We start from the raw sequence: 21,420 nt of genomic DNA, 5'->3' as shown, positions 1-21,420 counted from the left end.
AAAACCTAAAGGGTTGCGAATAAGCTATACAGCGCTTTTATAAGCAACACCCTAAGAAGCTAAGACCCCTAGACTAGGTATAAGATAAGGGAAAGTCACGCTAAGGTCGCGGCCGACCACCGTATTAAAATTTGTAGTAGTTAAGATATTATAGAACTTTAACCGGCGGTTAAAGTTATCTAATTAGCCAAATTCTTACTAAGAAACGCCACGCGGATTAATTTAAGTGGCGGTATGGAGTTCTGCCGACCTTACTCACTAAACTAACTAATTAGGATTTTCCATACCTGGTATGGAAAATCGCTATTAGCTTAGTTAAGGGCAGTAAGCAGAACTAATATCTTTGCGGTAAAAAAAAATTGGCAACCCCGTATACTACCTATTTTTAAATTATCTATTTAGTTTAGGGACCAAACCATCTAGGAAAAAGGAGTACTATCACGGCACTAACCTGACGTATACTGTTTCATACTGTCTTATACTATTTCCTACTATTTGCTAGCCCACCACTAGTGACTTAGCAGCCGGCCCTACTATTTATATATAATACCCCCTTTCCACCTTCTTCCCCTCTTTATACTACAACGTAGTTATTTAGTCTACTTTATTGCAGCACTATAACAGTAGGTATATAGTAGCAGACGTAATATAAGGGTTATTTTGGCCCTTACTTAGCTACATCGCCTAAGGGCTCTTAGGGGTCGCCAAGGCTAGCCTTCGGCTAGCCCTTAGCACCTCCTTATAAGCACCTTAGGCTTATAGCCCTTCCCTCCTCATTAGTTCGTCTCTCTATACTAGGCTATTGCCTACCCTTATTACCATATCGTCCTCTTCCACCGACTCTCCTTATAACTTATGCTCGGCTTGCCTACTCCCTACTATATACCCTAGCAATACTGCCTTATACGTAAACGCTTTAAGCTAGAGGTAAAAGGAGTTAGAAAGAGGATTAATAGAATAGTAGGTAAAAGGAAGGAAACTTATTAGATATTTATACTTGATTTTAGCCCTAATTAGATATATATAAACTTGTATTATCTAATCTGGTCTTACTATACCCCGCTATATATACGGCATATTACAGACACCTATTACTAAAGGGTGCATCTACGCTCTAGTGGCTAGGTAGTAACCCGTATTTTAGTTAAAGATATATACAGTATACGCAGCTAAAAATCTGCTTTATATTGAGATATAAAAAGGGAACCGCCTTTTAACTATTAGAGACATTTTAAATTAACGGCGTATTATATAAACTATACCTAAGTCCGTAGGAAAATTTAACCAATCCGTAATAAGCTTATAAGTATAAAAATAAGGGGATTATAAGCGCCAATAAAATGGAAAAAGTGTATATTATAGGAAACTAGTATAATAAGGCAACCGGGGCAAAAAGCGGTAGAGATAATAAGGTAGGGCTAAATAACTAAATTAACGAGTAGGTTAGGGCGAACTTACATTCTTAACCTTATATTAGGTATAATAAGTTCTATATACTATTAAATCTCCCTATTTTACCTTTAAAGGTTTATTAATATCTTACCACACCCTCCTAGAACCTAAGTTAACTTCCCTAAAGGGAGTATTTTAGGAAAGTGCATACTGCGAGTCTAGATATAATAACTTATAAATATATTTAACAAAGAATACTACACTAAACTATTTTAAAGTTTTAAAATGTGCTAAGGCCTTTACTAAAGCGTTTTCTGTAATATAGGTAACGGCTACTATATTTAGAGTCGTTCTACTTCTTAATATAGTTATAGCAGAATAAATAGCCTATAATAGTTAGACTTTTCTTAAAATTATCTAAATATATATAGGAACTTACCGTAAGGGGTAAGAGTTCGATAAATAGCATTATTAGCTCTTCTCTAGCAGATTAAACAGTTAACGTAGTCGGCGGGCTAGTGGCCCACGCGGGCTAGTGGCCCACCTCAAAACTCACCAAATTTATACCTTAATATCTTAACAACTACTTAAATAATAAAATTCTAATATTTGGATTTGGACTTTTTATATATACACTTTACAGCTTCTATTAAAGTTGCATAGTAATTAGTTTAGTAGTTTTTAATATATTAAAATTTTAGGGGCTAAAAATAAGGCTAAATTACTATATCATTAAAAACTACTAAACTATTTACTATATACTTTAATAGAAGCCTGCAAGTGTAATATAAAAGTCAAAATATAAATTATTAGAAATTATTTATTAAGTGGTTGTTAAGATATAAAGGGTATGAATTAATCCTAATTTTTGGTTGGGTTTTGAGGTGGGCCACTAGCCCGCGTGGGCCACTAGCCGCGCCGACTACGTTTAATTCTAAAAATCTTAGGTGCCATTCTATACTCCTTAGTAGGAATAAATCCTAGCATAGACGCTTTTACCACACATGCAACCTTACCAAAAGGTAGCGCCGCACTTTAAAACTTACGGCATAACCATCTTACCCACCAAAACAATCGATTTTCCAACTTTCAAGACCCAATTCCTACCGCTTAGCAAGCTATAGGTGGATTTAATTGTCGTTTTAACCCCTTCCCCCAAACAGAAAATCCTTCTTAAGGGGTGGTCCTAGCTCTGTAAGGCGAAGGCACGCGGACAGGACACCAAAACTACTACCACTACTACCACTACCAATACCAGGGGTCTAGTATTACTACTACCTTTAAACCTAATCTCCCCAGAAATCCTCTAGTAGGATTAGTAAGGAAAAAGGGTATAAGGATAGTAAAAACTAGAAAACTTCCCCTACAAAATGCCAAGGCCCGGCAGGCCTAAAAAGAAACCTCNTATAGAAATAAGTGATNAGTCTATATCTACATCCACTTTTTCTGCCCCTTTTCCTTCCCCTNGCCTATTTGGNACAGGAGAAAAAAGAGGANATCCTNAGTCTTCTANTNAAAAAGAAAACCAAAAACCTGCAAAAAAGACAACCAAAATGAGGACTTTCACGGCTGGTATACATAGTATATCTTTCTCTCCCCTTTCTCCAGAACAACACCTACAAAAGGCTCTAGATAGCCTAACCCAGGCCTATAAAGGGCTAGAAGAAGAAGAAGAAGAAGAAGAAGAAGAAGAAGAAAATAAAAAGGAACAAGTTAAACAGCTAGAGGACTATACACGTAGTATCCTAGCAGGAGAAAACCCCTTTATAAAAGGAAAAGAAAAGACAAACAATGTCCTAAAAGGACTAGTCGAAGAAGTAAGAGCTCTCCGTAAGGAGGTAGCCTCTACTAAAGAAACCTACGCAGAGAGGCTAAAGAAGGGCCTCCCTACTTCGTCCTCTCTACCCTCCTCATTACCATCTCCTACTCCTTCTACTTCTACTAGAAGTAAGAAAAAGCAGCTANAAGAAAGAAAGCTAGTCCTAATTACAGACCAAAAGGACCAACCTTTAGATACCTTCTCTATACGAAACAAAGTCAATNAACTATTTGCATNAAAACTGCAAGTANAAAAACCTNTTTTAGCATCCATAGCTAGAACTAAAGGAAAACGAAATATTCTCCTTACGACTACGGAAGAGTATAATGCGGATTTCCTAGTTAAATACAAAGAAATCTGGNATAACTGCTTTACCTTTCAAAGAGAACAAAAACTAGAACCTTGGGTTNAAATTATAGCCCATNGGGTTCCTACCCTACCGTTCTTAGGAGAAGGAGGCTCTAAGCTTCTAAAAGAAGAAATTGAGACCTTTAATCCTATAAGGATACAAGGACTACCTAAATAGATCTCATCTAGTGTAAAAAGACACGATCCACAGACCAGATTTGGCTCTATAGTTTTTACTATAGAAAACAAAGAAAAAAGACAAGAAATCCTTAAGCAAAAAGAGATATCAATTGCAGGTACAGCTACTAAGGTAGTAAAATACCTCNAAGTCTCTCCTACTACGCAGTGTACGAGCTGCCAAAAATTTGGCCATATAGGAGACAGGTGCTCTACTAGGGCCTGCAGATACTGTGCNGCTGNANATTTATCTAAAGACCATTCCTGTTCTACCTGTATAATAACAGGCAAGCCTTGCCAGCATACCACCCCTCTTTGCATTAATTGTAAAGAAAAACACTTTGCTAACAGTAAAGACTGCGAGACTCTTAAAGCTGCTAAACTAGTACGCGAGGAAGATTCTATGGAAGAATAAAAACAGATAGGATTCTAGAAGGAGGCAACTCCTACTAGGCTCTTAAAAAGATATTAGAGAGNAAAAGGACAGAAATAAATTGCAAAAGGACAGGGATAGGGGTTAGGATTTCTTATAGTTTTTCTTACCATTTTCTCATTCCCTAGTAGTTGTAGTATCTTAGTATTTTACTAGGAAACTATAAACTCCTAATTTAGGGGTTTATAAACTACTAGGACATAGCTACTAGTACATATTAAGCTGCCTAGAAAGGATTTATGTATATAGAACTATAGCGCCATAGCCCAAGGCTGCATGCGCAGTATTGTACGTAGTATAATACAATGGATAAAAAAAAAAAAAAATAATCCTAGCAAGGGTAGCTAAACTATTTAACTATTATCCTTAACTTACCCCTAGCTTTTAGGCCACTATTAAGAATATATTCGCTATAGACAATCTATAATAAATTAGTTAGTTTATTAAAATAGTTATTGGCTCTAAGGAGTTGCTTATATAGTAGTAGCGTTCTAAAACAAATATACGCGCGCTATTGTTCTCTTCTTTACTAAGAATATTTATACAAATAGCGCAATGCTTAGTATTGTTAGTTAGATTAATAACCTACTACCACTAAATAAATATAGCGCTCGCTAAAGTTAAGTTAGTAAAGAGAGATTTTTTAATATATTAATCTAATAACTCGACATTAAATGCAATATCTACCTATAATTAAAGAATCGAAAATTAAGATAAATATTAGATATTACCTTAAGAGGATATCTTTCTAGCGGTATTTATTTTAGTTTTATATATATAACCTAAAAATTTACTATTTATAGGTGCTTTTCTATAGGAGTATATCTAGGTGCGTTTACGTCTAACTAATATACTATCTAATTTAAGGGTAAAGGCCGACGCTATAATGTAAAAAAGTAAGATATATAAGGAAAAAGAATTAAATAAAGTTTATAGTACTAAGGCGATTAAAGGAATGTATAAATATAACTAGGTTTACCTTTTACTTCTAAAAAAGATATATATATAAGGGTATATGCCTAATTTAGAATAATCTATTACCTTTATCGAGCTACTAGGTCGTTAAAGAACTATTTAAAAAAGCTTACCTAATTTACCTAACTAACCTAATCCATCTAATCCACCTAATTTACTCTTTAGATAACGAGGCGTATAAGATCGCGTTAGTAGTTCCTTAGAAAGTAATAAACAACTTTACCCTTACCACCGTAGCTATCTAGAAACTCTTTAAAAGGTAAAAGATGGTTTCCTACTAAGGTTGTTTTTCTATGGGGTTATTATAGTAGGGATACGGCGCGTTATAAGAGGATTTTATATAGTAACTTTATATCCTTTTACTATTATAACAAATCCCCTTACACCTTATCTTATTAAAATGCCAAAAGAAATATTATAGCCGTAGGTAGTTACGTCACTAACCTATATCGCAGCATTTCTCTTATATTTTACACTTATACTCTTAGTTGTCTACAAAAAAGCGAACTTAAATACTAGTATTATTATATTAATTATAGGAGGCTAACTCTTTTGTTATATTTTGCAGAAACTAATAAAAACATAGTTTAACTCCTCCTTTCTTTAGGTGCGGGATAGTTTATAGCTTTAATTACGTGGCTTAGGAATCCCAGATTTAAATAACTTAAACTCTTTACTTAGTAAGGTTTAAAGTGTCGCTATAGGAGCCTAAAGCCTTATTAGCGTAGCTTATAGTGCTATTACTAGTACTATAGGTGCGGTATAAAGTTCTATAAATAATATAGTGCTAAAGAACTGCAGTTTAGGCACGGAAAATTACACTATTGTATTTAACGACTATATTAATTATAGGAGCCTGCTACTTAACCTTATAAATATTCTGCCTAAAGCCTTTATAAAGATCCTAGGCGATTAACTTAAGAAACTTTAAGCTGTGGATAACGCATTAGTATAAGTAACTTCTGCGAATATTATATACTACTTAATTCTAGGTTTAGTTTTAGTCGTAATTCTAAGCTTAATATTTTTTTATCTACATTTAAGCCTCTATCTTACTTTAAGGCTTATCTTTAAGCTCTTAGTATTTAACTAAAAAGAATCCTTCGTGCACTATATTATTTAGTTTACTATATCCCCTTTTTAATTCTAGCTATTATTTTACAAATTTTACTCCATTAAAAAAGAAAATGGAGATCTGACTGCCGGTTTTGGAGGGTTCTGTCGCCGTTTTTGGAGGTCGCGTCGCTAAAACTCCCCGCCGCCCTAAGCCTCTTGCTTGCTGGTCTAACGTTAAGCCTCTTACTTACCTAGCCTGTGCCCTATTTTTTATGGGCAGACCAGTTTATTAAGAAGTATGACCCTTCTATGCGCCTGGCGCTAAACCTATATATACTTTATAGCTCCTACCTCTAATCCGTTTAACCTAGGCCCTGTTTTTTTTATTCTTTACCCTCCTATCTCCTTAACCCTATATTACTCTCTATATCCTTTCCGCTATTATTACCCTAAGTTCTTTTCTAGCTCCCTAAAATACGGCGCGCTTAATTATTAAATTACAGCTTATTATCTAGCGTTACTAACAATAAGTATATAGATATGGACAGCGACGGTAATAGCTACTGGATAGAACCGACCGTCTTTAATAGTAATACTAATAGCACTGCTGAATCTAAAAATGCTTGCGAAGCGTCCGCTTAAGTATAGCTTTATAAGGATTAAGACCATCCACTAGAATATTACCTTAAATAGTTAAAAGAGTTTAAGGAATCTAATTTTACGACGTAGGACTACGCTGATACCACTATAGCTCTCCTTAACCGCATTAAAGAACATTAGGATTAGTAAGTAATAACCTATTTAGCGGCTTTCTAGGCCTAACTTGGCAAAGAGCTAACAATTTCTAGATACTGCACTTATATAGGGAAAGACCCCAAGAAAACGTACCGAGTCCTCTCGCTTTAGCTCCTTTATAGCTTCTTTAATTAGTCCCTAAACTAGAAATAAGGGAAAGGTAGTAGGAAATAGTACAGGACGAAGGTTTCTAGCTCGCTTGGCCTGTATTAGAAGTACTATCGCCTTATATATAAGAGAGTGATTAGAGGGAAAATTGCTAGTGAACTAAACCGCCAGATATATAAGGTAATTAGATTCCTAGTTAATCCTTTAACCTAGTAAGGTAAGGCAGAGCTGAGATATCTTTCTTAGGTACTTTAGAAACTAGCGGAGAAATATAGTCTAAGCAAGAAAAAGTAAGAAAAGACTGTTATAGACGCGAAGGATCTCGCCCTAGTCCTTAAGACTAACTTAGTTATAATAAGGAAGCGATATATAGTTGGACGACATCGGATATAAGTGCATTTCTTAATATAACTGGGTCTTTGTACTGTGAGCCGACCTAAAGCTTTTCTAAACCTATGCTACCAACATATAATAGTTACACTTATTTAGGACCTAAAGGGCGGTCCCTATAACATCGTGCTTAAGTTTATATTTAAATTTACTAAGGAATATCTTAGTATAAAGGAAGCGTATATTATCTTTCTACCCTATTCCTCTTACCTTATACTTATAGAGAACTAGTAATACTTTCCTAATTCCTAAGATTATCTTTAACCCTTTACTTATTCTTAGCCCTTACGTCTTTCTTTTAGGCCTCCTCTTTACTAACTAAGCTTTTAGAGCCCCTAACCTAACGTCTGCGGAATAGCTTACTAAGCTATATATTAAGCCTAGGCGTAACTAGTTGCCGCTACCACTCTATCCGGACCTAAATAATATCCCCGTATTTTAGCGATTAATTAAAGCTTTTTATGGCTATAAGGTCTTACCTAACCAACCTTTATAGTACTTAACTCTTTTACTATAGATTAAGGACCTTAGCATAATTATGGGATTTCGGCAGGTTGCGCGCCTATATAGTCTCCGTTACGGTATAGGTAAGGTATTTAATAAGAATAGTAAGTTTTATTATATAGAGCCGGTTCTACTAAGACATTTCTAATATCTTTACTACTTAGGTAACGTGACTAATGCCCTCTAGAACCTAATAATGCAGCACGCCGACGCTTAAACGTTCCTAAAGCACTACCTTTTGCGGGGTGTGTTAACGTAGATATATAAGCAATCGTTTAAGGCTTAGAGCCTTAAGAAAAGTTAATAAAAGTAATATACCGAATAAGCCGATTAATTGACCCGCGGCGGCTACAGTACCTAATAATAGAATAATCCTTATCGGTAAACGAGAACCCGCGTATTTGTTCCTTAATTAAAGTTTAAAATAAGCTAAAGCTTAGCTTTAAGCGCAAAACCGCAAGAAGCATAGAATACTAAAAGCTTAGCTAAGAAATTATAAATAAAAGGCAACGTTAGAGAAATACGCTATTAGAAAATATTAAGAAGAATTAGGATAATAAATAAGCTATAATTAATATTAAGCGGCAACTTTCTAGAGTTATATTTAGTGAGGATATTAAAGCAACCTTAGAATCTAATAATAATAGATCGGCCGAACACAAACGCCTTATTAAAGTGATTATAATGCTACCTGGTATATTACTAAAAGATAAGATACGTAGACGCAATAATGCTATTAATGCAGTCGTAGATTACTGCAATATTAAGGAAGGCAGAGCGTATCGGCCGAGTCATCGCTAGAGATAGTTTAGGATAGGTGTCGCCCTTAGCTAGGTTAAGATTAAAGAAGATGCTAAGATTTTAGAAGCGGCTAAAGCGCTAAAGAGGGCAAAGGCATCCTTATATAAGGAGAAAAGACTAAAGATATACTTTATCTGCCTTGGGAACTAAAAGCTACTAATTAGTAAGCGTATATATAAGTTCTATACTCTAGCTACTCTTATAAAACATTTCTGAGAAGGGTATCTCTCTAAACTTCTATAGTAGGGTAAGATTAGATATAACGTTTACGAAGTAACCCTTAAGCATAAAATGCATCTTTAGAACTATGTGTATAGCATATATGGGATCTTTTCCTAGTCATTACGCGCTTATCTTATTATTTACTATTTTTTATCTTATTTTAGTCTGTTATTATCCAATCCTATTCCGGTATTTAGTAGAATAGATATAATAACTAGGATTTTGTAATTCGTCTAGGGGGCAAGGGGTGATAGGTGAGGTGAGGGTAAGGTAAGGGTGAGGTAAAGGATAAGATAAAGCGTGGGGTAAGGGGTAAGGGGTAATGTGAGGGGAGGCTAATAGGAGATAGATAATATAGTTGCTATATAATATCTAACGGACCAACTATGGACGAGATATATATTTGAATTTCTTAGATTAACCCGAACGGAGAAAGGAATAGAAGTATTATATAATAACTTCCTACCTAAGCCGATCTTTTAAGCTATGCATCTTTACTTATATATAACGCTAGCACCTTTTATAACGAAGTATATAAGGGTAATTAGGGTCGGATAGATAACTGCTATTCTTAATATAATATATAAACTCGGCTCTATAACTAATATTATAACAGGTCCTAGTTATACAGAGGGTATTAAGACAGTTATTAATGTTTTCGCTTTTGCGCTTAGCCGCGGCAAACCTTACCTCAGCAGATTAAAGTAGTAATTCCGTTTATTATAACTAAGACTAGACAGCTTAAAGTTTCAATATAAAATTTTCCTCTATATCCTTAGATGCAGTAATCGCTGTCCGTATAATGCCGATGGCGAAATTGCTTATAATATCTAGCTTTATAAAGTCCTTAAGTTTAATAAGCTCTTTAATGCGCTCGGCCGCTATTAAGGTAACTATATTATATAATGCTAAGTTACCTATTAGGCTAAAGACATTCTTAATAACATTAGGGAACCTATCCGTAAACTAGCTGGTTCCTAAAATATGTTAGATTTTTATATTTATAAGCTCTTTTAGCTATAGTATATTATAGTAATTAGCAATTGCATTAATACGGACGTAATAAAGTATAATATCGGCCGTTATCGGCCATATTGTTATGTCTTTATTATCGCCACCGCTATTATTATAGTCCCTCTTATATATGAATTGGATTATTCTCTTAACGGTGCTAGAATCGAACTCGTTGATATTTATAATGTTAGTTACCGCCTCCTATCCATTAGTTAGTTAGGGTTAATTCCACTAAATATTTAGTTAGATTTTACCTAAAAGCCTCCATTATAGGCAGCTGTAAGTATAGGAGATTAGGTATATATAATCGCTTTATAGACTTTAAACTTTAGCCCCTAGCATATAAGTTTTAAGTTACTATATTTCTCGCTGTTTATAAGCTGCGCTAAGCCGAACGGAATACTTTTAAATATTATATTTCGTTAGTTTTCTTTTCTAGTTCTAGTTTCGACTACGTCTTAAGCAATATTTAAGGGAGTAATTTGGTGTTAAACAGGATAATTAAGAATAAGAACTCTGCTTTATTAAACGTGGCTCTAGAGCCTCTATATATATATTAAAAAGTCATTATTAGCTTCGTCTAATCCGCAACGGATTTAGCTAATTAGTTAGAGCCTTAAACGTTAGTCGCTTGACTAAAAACTTATATAACTTCTAAAGTTCTAAAAAGGGTAAGTGGCGGGGTATACGGCCGCAGCGCCTAGAAGCAGTTAGGTTATATAATAAAGGCTTAGTTAGAGGACGTATTTTAGTGGCTTAGGTTAAGGCTCTATACTCCTCTAAGCCATATTAAGTAAAGTTAAATAGTATTATATTCCTGCGTACTAGCTCGCCAATTATACTATTCCTGCGCCTCTAAGAGCGGTTTCCCGGCCGTTAACTTCTTATTATCGGCTAATTGAAGTATACTTTTTAGATAAGGGGCACTAATTAGATTCTTGGTTGATTACTTTATAAGTCTTAGAGATACTATATTCCCTACTAATAATTTGCTAATTAAGTAAGTAGATTAATAAAACTAACCTTGCGAATATACTACTATATAAAGTTTAGTAGATAAAAATATATTTCCTAAATTAATAGGATCTAGTATAAAGAGTAATTATATAATGCTTTAGCATATTTAAGATACTTTAGAATTATATAACTTTACTATTATTAGCATTAACAAAATGTCTTTTAGGAAATGATTTACCATCCTCTATTATTAGTAGAGGGAACTCTCCTAGTATGTTAGATATTTATTTAACATTTTATATATATTATAGAGGGCTTATATATACCAAAATTAGCTAAGAGTACTAAAGAACAATACTAAGAAGTAACGGAAGAGGTACGTAATGCAATATTGTTATATATCTGCAGTGGAGGCACAAAACCTAAAGGAGCCTAACTATGCTCTATATTGCTATAGTGCTTATCCCTTATGTAGCCGCATGGCGATGTTGTAGTCTTTCTAGAGAACCTTAAACTTAAGCAAAACCAGCACTAGGAGATGCTTTTAAAAAGAAAATTCGGTTCTAAGTAATATAGTTATTTAGGTAAGGCCGCCGAGGAGTTTAAGGAAGATTAGATAGTAGATAAATCTAAGGATAGAGAGTAGAACTGAACTCCTTATATTAATTTATCCCCCTTATTTACCGTTATTCCCTTATTTATTTTTTCTATTAGTTTTCCAGCCTCCTTTAATTTATTTAGGAGAGTTGCCTAGTTACGCCTCTATTTATAAACGTATTATAAACTAGCCAGTAAGTATCTTAAGTAAGGTTTATCGCTATTACTATTATACTTAAGTTTCTTTAAGGAGCATTAAAAGCACGATTTTATTCTCCTTAGCACTTAAATTTGTAAGTCTTAACTATAGCTAGCAACAGCCCTTGCCCTATAACGCCACTTATATATCTTAAAGAGGTTACCTTAGAAGAAAGTTCTAGGGTATTTATTATAATAGTAGGTCGGCTTTTTATCTATAAGAGTTAGGAATATACGCTACGGTTAAATAAAGTAGAGGCCTATAGGATTTTTAGTATTAGTTTAAGTGCCCTACTTAAAGATAACTTTTTATATAATTTTTGTAGTTACATACGTAAATTTCTTAAATTAGTAGCCGCCCCTTTATAGGTAAACTGTTAACTCTAGTAACTATAGGGTAGAGTATTTTTTTACTTACCTATTTCCATTCTATCGCGGTAGTTAGTGGTTAAAAGTAAACGGCTGAGTTTATATACGATATCAAAGAAGTTTAAAATATAGAAATATATAGAATTAAAGATATAGACTACTAAGAAGAGGCGGGATATAAAGTTTCCACGTATTAACGTGGCGCTAATACTAATATTATATATAGAATAATCTGGCGTATTAATAATTAATATAGTGATATAAGTATTCCTAATATAAAACACTAGATCTCTCTCTATTTAAGGCGTAAGGTGTCCTACTCTTTTGTGTTCTAGATAGTAAAAGAGTAGAATATAAAAAGTTAAAAAGATAGACTATTAGGGAGTGGACTGCTAAGCGGAACCTTTAGAAGTTTTAGAGAGTCCTATATCTAGGAAACACTATATAGGTAGAAGGAGCAAGCAAGGAAAAAGGGCTACTTTAATTACTTATAATACTTATAGGGAACATATATCGTGCTTATTGCTATTATTTAGAGTATATATACTTCTAAATTGTTTTAGTTTTAAGACGGCTTATTTTCTTAAATAGGTAATAAGCTTTGGGGATAAATCCAATTAGCTCCTACTAAGCCTATTAAACAATTATATTAAAGGCTTATAGAATATAGAGAGTTATAGAATAAGGCTTAGGTTATCTAAGCTTAAGGATCTCCCGTAATTTAGCTTAGATTATATTTAGGATAATATTAAGAGAAAAGAAAGTAATATTAGCTTCTTAATTAGCTCTCGTCTAAATTATAGCGGAACCCTAAATGGTTTAGTGGCTTACAGTAACTACTAAATCCTAAACGCCTTTATACCGCAACTACTAAATTATAGACGCCTTCGTATTATAACCACCAAATTATAGACACTTCTGTACTAGGACTACCAAATTATAAACGCTCTATATTATAAGCACTAGTATAAAGAGCCCTATATTAAGATCTAATCCAATTATAATATGCGTACTAGATTTAATAGTATTAGTAATAGATCCTAGTAGCTTAAGATAGTAAAGGGGATATACTTATTACTTATCTAGTGTTTATCTAGAGGGCCCTATATAGTGTTGCATAATATAAGCTCCTACGTAAATACTTTATCAATTCCTAGCACTTTTTAGTGGTAATAGGGATCTTAGGTACCCTGCTTTTCTAATACTTAAAGCGATATACGCTCTTTTAATTAGTAATCCTTTTTATTTAAGAATAAAATGCTTAAATTTATTGCTGTTATTTAATATCCTTTAATATCCATTCCCTTTTATTTACTACTAGTAATATATAATTATACCCAGGTTTACTATAAGTATACTTATCTCCGCTATACTATAAGAGCTTAGTATATAAAATACCAGAAGACGTAAAAAAGATGTCCGGTAAACGTTGTCGCAGTATAAGAGTAAATACTTAAGCTATTAATGTATAACTAATTTTCTATTATAGTAAATACAGACTTAATAAAAACTATAGTATACCTCTATAGGTCTATATAGAGGCCCAAGAAGCTTATATAAGAATTTCTTCTAGGTGACTGCAAATATATATTAAACTAAGAGGCTTACTTAAATATGCATAAGAAGGTAAAGGAGGAAATAATTTAATAAACGTGAAGGGGGCTGCGTATTACTAGCAAAGGGCGTATATAATTCTCTTCTTCGTAAATACACTATAAATAAGTATTTAGGGTAGAGAAACCAAACTATCTCTAATAAAGCATTTAATGTGTTCTAAACCTAGCGATAAGTAATAGTTATTATATATATCCGGCCCGAACAAAACTTGCTTTAGAACGGCCCCTAGATAGTAGGACCTTAGATATAGGCTAGGTAAACCTTAGTATATATACTCACAACATTCTTTAATTGCCCGCCCGTTAAATATATCCAATAGCTTTTAAATAGGATAGCGGTAAGTAGCTCTTTATACGCTACAGACAGTATATACACTAATATTTATAAAGAAACTAATGTATACAATAAATGCATCCGTAAAAACATCTCTACTTTACCCCCGACCTGCTAAACGTTAATATCTACTAAAGAGAAAAGATGCTAACCTATAATTGTACCGTTTGTTTATATTATATAAAGATCTTAATACACGAGTTAGTGTTCTAGAGGAGATATTTAGGCTATTGCCTATAATATAAGTGGACGAAGTCGCCTTCACTAAGGCCGTTACCGGTCGTATTCTCGCCCTTAAGCATTATATAGGAGCTAGATATTTTCGACCCTTAAAGTTAAAAGGAGAGTGGGATTATCCTATTAAAGATTACAATAGAAATTACTAGCGTCTAGATTTATATTATAAGTATATTAAAACTTTAGAGGGGTTCGGGTATAAGATTTTAAGGCGTTATCTTAACTAGGATACGTGTCTGCCGTATAGCTACTAATTTAACTCTCCTACTAGTCTTCTTTAATATAAGCGGAAAGCTTATAGTGTAAAAGCTTTATTACAGACTTAAATATTTATACTATTTATAACGTATATTAAGAAGAGTATATTACGAGATTATATTATTTTAGAAATACTTATAGAGATATAGACTTATAACCGGCGGAGGCTAGTAGTTAAATAAAATAAACGGAAGACTCTATTATTTACACGCCTTATATAGACTCGCTAAAACCTAGCTTTAATAGCGGTGGCTAAGGAGAATCTATTTCTCTAAGCGCTAAAATAGGCCCCTTAACTTTAAAAGCCGAAGATAGCACTTAAATGCCTATCCTAACGTCTTTTATAGGAGGAGACTTTAAATTCACTATAGCACCAAGCATTGTGTTACGTGCGATAAAACCTAAAGCACGAGAAGGTAAAAGGGTATTTAAGTTCTCTATAGCACTAAGCGCTGCTAAAGAGGGTTTTAGATTTACTATAGATCTATATACTAATTTTTCTATTAAACCTAAAGCTAGAAGGGACTTTAGGTTAGGGTCACTAAGTGCTAATACGGTTAGGTTTAGTGGAAATGGTACTAAAGGGGATTTTGGATATATAGCTTTATATATAGAGTTTCTGGCAGGTAAACCGGGGGGTTATAGTAAGGGAATTTTTAAATTTAGGACGAAACCTTACGCCGCTAATGTTCCCTTTATAGATCTTATATTTAGAGCGGGCTAGGGTTAATAGGCATAGCTTTAGGACTTTTAGTAAAGAGATTAGATAAAATATATCTTAAATAACGTAAACTAGTTGCGTCTTACTACCTATTAAGTGGGCTTATTCCCATTCTATATATAATAAATCACCATTACTTTCCCTTCTCTAACAGTAGGAGTTAGACTTAATTGTCTTAGCTACTTATTATAAATAATACTGATTTTAATAAAAGCTGGCTTAATTAGTGGGCGCGATTACTTATATATCCCCTCTATATACTTTAATAATAGATATTTTATTAGTCTCTTTTTTTAAAGGGCTAGGTTATACTACACAATCTATCTCTAATTAGTGTCTCCTCTAAGATAATAGTAACTAATAGCGATAATATTGTCGTTATTAGCTAGCTATTTCCAATCCGCTAATTATCTAATTGTAAGTGTGGTATATTAAGGGAAATCGTGTTCTTTAATATATAAGACTTAGAAACTACCGTCCCTAGTAAAACTAATAAGGGCATTTATAAACTTTAAAGGTATTAGTAAGCAGAGCTTTTTTTCCTTAAAGGAAAGAAAACTGGCATGACCTTGTTCTTATTAATTTACGGCCACTTTAGAATAGTATTAATTATACCTTTAAGGACTATAATGCCTTAATCTTATAGAAGCTGTAAGATAAGACGGGTAGAGTTCTTATTGGATAGGTCTAGCGACTACTCCTCTTAGTATTTATGGACTTTAAGGGTAAGGGAGCTTATGTCTTTAACTTAGAGAAAATCTTAACTTTATATAACGCGATTTAAATTTAAGGCTAGTTGCCTTATTAATGCTAAGAGAACTAGAAAACTAAATACGTAAACAAAAGTAAAATTTAATTAAGAAATAACCTATATCCTAATAAAGCTTTTGTTTATCTAACTATAAGGCGCTCCCTATATATTATATATTTAGCAATATACTCTTAGTTCTTGTTACTATATACTAGGTATATAACTACCTAGCGTATTATATCTAACTGCTAGAAAACATTTACGGCGGAGTTATTTATTACTGTTTAGAATAGCATTTTCTAGTAATTAGCTTAGTATTCCGTAATTATCTAGCTATATATATATTACTAACCTTATTTTAGTTCTAGTATATCTAGTTAATTTAGGGTATTAGTATAATAGAGGCTTAATAACTAAAAAGCACTAAATTTATTATTACGTCTACTCTGTATATATGCACTTAAAACGTAAGTTAATCTAATAGTATACTTAAAGAGGTGGATAGCTCTTATACGTATAAGGCAACCATTAATGGAAATTAGCTTTACGCCCAACTTATAAAAAGAATTAGAGGTTAAGTAGGACTCGTTATATACCGATATATTTAGAGAAATAGTCCCTGTTTCTAGGATTACTTACCTTTAGCGTAAATTGTCTCCTCTAAGTTAACTACTTAGGAGTAAGGCGGCAGCTTATTTTTATATAACCTTTCCTACTTAATAGTAGCTATCTAACTGTATCTTTAACTAGTATTAATTAGTATTTCCTAAATATTATAGAGTTTTATCCTAGGTGCCGGATTTAGTTATAACTTAGTGTTACTTTAATACTTATAGATTTTAATCCTTGTTTATAATTACTAGCTTATTTAATCTTTAATTAAGGGATAACGACTACGTTAAAGTAATAGATTTAGATTCAAATGTGCTTAGCCGAAAGAGGCGGTAATTGCTACGTTAGCTATAAGTGGCGGCTCTAATTTTTAGTATATCTATAATTTAGTAGTTGCGGTGCGAAGGCGTCTATAATTTAGTAGTTATGGTATAGAGGCGTCTATGACTTAGTGGTTGCGGTGCGCTATATCTAGGATTTAGTAGTTATTGCGTAAAACGCCTCCCCTAGCCCCTTAAAGTTAGCCCGTCCCGCCTACCCTAATACATCTATAGTCTTATACTAACTTTGTTTACCTTAGGAGATAGTATATAACCCCCTAGAAAAGCATTTCTAATATTATACTAGTTCTTCTATAAGTCGCGATAGGATATCTAAGGCCACTTCCCTATAAGTTCTGGTATCGCCAGTATAAATATAAGGGCGGTAGGTTAACTAGGGCGAAGATACAGTTACCTTCTCCCTTTACCGCTCTTAGTTGTTTTGGTTATAAAAATATACAATTATTAGTTTGCTTACGCTATGTATTTCTATATATAGTTCTTTTATTACTTTATATTATTCCGTATTATACTTTATTGGTACTATAAGCTAAGCCACTTTTAGGAGCATTTTTTGCTTTAGGTGCTCCTCCTTTTTATTTTTCCTAAACTTGTTATTAGGCTTCTTATTTAGTAGTATGAGAAGCTTTAGAAAGTCTACCTACCCTAAGACTTATTATAGCCAATAACTTAGTTACTAGAGTCTCTATTATTACTTATATTAGTTATCTAGGTTTATAAGGCCACTATATTAAAGGAATCTACTAATAGGGAACTAGGTTATAAGTCTATAGAACTCCTGTAAGTAATACCGCTAGAGCCCCCACCTAGCACGCTAGGTGCTCATTATTGCTATTTTATTTCCTTCCCTACTTTAGCCTTCTAGTATAGTGCTATTATTCTTAATATTGAGCCGACTCTTAGTACGCGTCTTAATAGCTTTAGGAAGCGTCTTAGTATAGGTTCTATTTGCTATAACCTAACTTATTATAGAGTGGGAGTGGCGCATATATCTAGGCTGTAATGTATCTTCCTAGGTTATAGTAAAACAAATCTAGTTAGATAACGCATCGCGGATAATTATACTTAGTGCAATTATTAGCTTTTTTCTAGCTATAGTAAGTTTAATTCTCCTTATCTTCTCTTAGATAGATTATTACTTCTTAGTAAGTAAATTATCTAACCTCTAAAGAAATCCTCTAATATAAGGTAGTGGGTGTGCGTTATAGTGTTTATAGTAATATCTTTATTAAAATATACAGGTTTTTAGAATTATAAATTATAGGAAAGTAATAGGATTGGAGATGGAAACCCCAATATCTAAAGCTGTTTAAGTATCCGCCTCTTTGCGCCGTACTTAAGCTAGGGTAGTATCTGTTGTAGTGTTTGTGGCGTTTATAATTAGTTAAGAGCATTTTATAAAACCGCACTTATCCCTTGACCGTAAATTCGCGTCTAACCGTTATTAATAAAAACTAGCCAATTAATCAAGCCGAATTTAACGCTTGTATTATTATAGGGCTATAATTAGCATCTTAACTTATACAGCTTGGTTTTCCCTTATTTGTAAGCATCGGGGATATAGGAAGGCGTGTTAAGGCAAAAGTTGCTAGGGGCGGGATTTTTACACTGATTTAAGGCTTTATTGGTGGCGTCTAGGAATAGTGAGCGGGTTGTGCCGGTTAGAACGGTTAGAACGGTTAGAACGGTTAGAATGGTTAAAATAGTTAGAATGGTTAGATTAGTTAGAGCAATATAATTAGTCGGAATGATTGGGTCTTTATCTTACAACCCTGCTTAAGTTATATTATATCGTCCTAATCTTCCGTTTTAACGCCACTATGTCTTATAAGTCTAGCTAAGACGTATATACCGCTATAGGATATACAGATAATAAATAGAAATACTTCTTAGTAAGCTATATATTGTGCGTACTATAAAGTATTAGTTAACGCTAGGCAGTACTTATTATGTAAGGAAGCTAAGAATCTTACTAAAACCTATAATTCTTAGATATAGGTTCCTCTACCTATTTAGAAGGAGGTTTAAACTTATATAGCGGACGGGCTATAGGAAGCGAATATGTCCCTAATACGTGATAAGGTTTTTTGGTGGCGTATATTATAGGCTATTAAGAGCAATTTCCCTAGGGCATAATCCTAGGGCATAATTCCATTTAGTCAGTTTTAGTTATAAATAGTTAATGTAAATACTTATTTAAGTTTTAGCGTAATAAGAGGCAAGCCAATTAAACAGTTAACCTAAGACACTAGATAGGCCTTAGGATCCTATAAACCAATTAAGTATTAAACCTAAAATACCGCGTAAGCTACCTTAGAACTCTATAAAGAGAGGGAATAAGTAATAAATAGCCGGGATAAGGATATATAAGGTGGGCGAAGAACTAATATAAAGCGGGTATTTAGTAGAAGGGGGATTATATCCTAAAGCGTTAGATTAATACTACTCGATACTAGTTTACTATATAGCCCTCCTCTGTTTACCTTATCTAAACTCCCCTAACGCATATAGAATCTGCTATATACGCCTATGCTCTACTAGATATTAACTAAGAGTTGCTATTATCCTAGTCCCTATCCGTTGGATAATTTCGCTCTATATATATTCTTGTCCGGTATCTAGGCCCCAATCCAATATTAGGTTTTAGTGACGATTCTACCTTATTTTTAGTTCTTTAGCTATTTAAGGGAGACTAGGTGCGAAAGGTCTGGCAGGCTATCTTGCTTAAAATTTATTATAGTAAATATATCTTATTCTATAAAACCACAAATTATGCAGCTATTTAAGACTGTTAACTATATCTATTCCATCCTTTTAGTTGTTTTTTTCCTCTCCTATACTATGTAATCTATAAGATTATAGTCATTACTAGTTATATATAGGAAGCGGCCAACTTATATATTATAGATGGTGGTAGGAATTATAGCCAGCTATATAAGTGTCTAAATTCTATAATTACAAGCATATCTAATAATAGCTAGAGTATAGAAGGTATTCTCCAGGCTATATACTAGTAAATTACTCTACACGTATATATATAATGTCCCTATATAGAATTATAGTTCTATACTAACTAGACGTTTAGGTCTTTATAGAAAGTTCAATACTTATATAGAGTAATATTTAGATCCTTTTTTAACTTAAATTAATTTACCTAAGGTATTCTTATTTTAGCTCTTACCTAACTACTTATATCCTTAAAGTCGCCCATTTTATCGTCCTTACTATTAGCTAATTAATTAACGTCTATTAAGTTGTGCGCCTTATAATACCAATTCTAAGGATATTTCTATTGGTTAGGCTCTTTATCCTATATAGAACACCTTACCTAGCAAGCGAAGCGGAACCGCTACTTAAGCAGCCTTAAGCTAGTGATATTAAAAGCTGGCGGGATTATATAGAGAATCTCTTAGTAGTTATACCGTACCTATAGCCAAAGGATTTAAAAACATGGTCGTTACTTTGCTTAGTAGGTATCCTATAAATCTTAGCTAGGCTATTAGTAATATTGCTATTAATATAAACGGGTGCACTTATAGATGCTACTATAAATAAATCTAGTCTATATTCTTGTCCTTTCTAAATAGCATTAATTAACCGCTTAAAGGTTCTATTCCTGTTTAAGAATTTATCTTATAGGTAATAGCTCTACTTACCTTTGTTCTAAACCGGTTTAACTTATATATAAAGGGGCACGTTATAGAATGTTTAATGTATAACCTAAAAGAGTACGCCTTAAGATACGTTATAACACTCTTACTGGACTTCTATAGCAATAACAGCTCTAAGGAAGTCTTAAAGGTTATAGTCTTAGAAGAATAATATATCTATCTTGCGGAGAGTCTAATCCTTAATTTAATACCTTCTATAATCGACGTTGTTACCTTTATAGTTTATTTCTTGTACTTTATTAATATATATATAGAACTTATTATAATAGACGTAATTATTATTTATATCTGGACTAAGCTTATTAAAAATCCTAGGCTTTTTTAAATATATTAAGACTATAGTATAAATAGGTATAAGGAGGGCCAGATTAAGTATGATATAGTTATATACTAGGATCTAGTAAAAACAGCTAATTACTAAGATTAGGAGTGGCGTAGATATTTTTTTATATTAATAAATAGTAATAAACTAGAATTACGGATAAAGTGTTTATAACTTTTTGCTAGTCTATTTAGGGAGGGATTAAAAGTAATTAGCCTAGTAATCTTAGTGCTAGTTTTACTTATTTACCTTATATAGGATACCGCAAGTATAGGCGGCTTGTTTATTTTAATTAGTTTTTAGTAAAATATATTTACGTTTATAGGCTATTTTATATAAACATATAATATGCTAATAGGCTGCCTTAGTATAGGAGAACGCTTTTCTAAACTTCTTTAAACT

General features: G+C 33.1%; 1 protein-coding gene across 1 annotated transcript; it reads left to right on the top strand.

Moving 5' to 3' along the window:
- Window positions 1–8,564: 8,564 nt before the first annotated feature.
- K441DRAFT_536344 (uncharacterized protein) lies at window positions 8,565–8,798 on the top strand (the record flags this gene model as incomplete). The annotated part of the gene is made up of 1 exon (XM_067642410.1): window positions 8,565–8,798. A coding segment is annotated over one exon (234 nt), but the record flags the coding sequence as incomplete, so codon positions are not given.
- Between the last annotated feature and the right edge of the window lie 12,622 nt (window positions 8,799–21,420).

Source organism: Cenococcum geophilum (assembly GCF_001692895.1).
Source record: "Cenococcum geophilum 1.58 unplaced genomic scaffold K441scaffold_3, whole genome shotgun sequence".
Lineage (NCBI taxonomy): Eukaryota > Fungi > Ascomycota > Dothideomycetes > Gloniales > Gloniaceae > Cenococcum > Cenococcum geophilum.
This window is presented reverse-complemented; position numbering and strand designations above follow the sequence as displayed.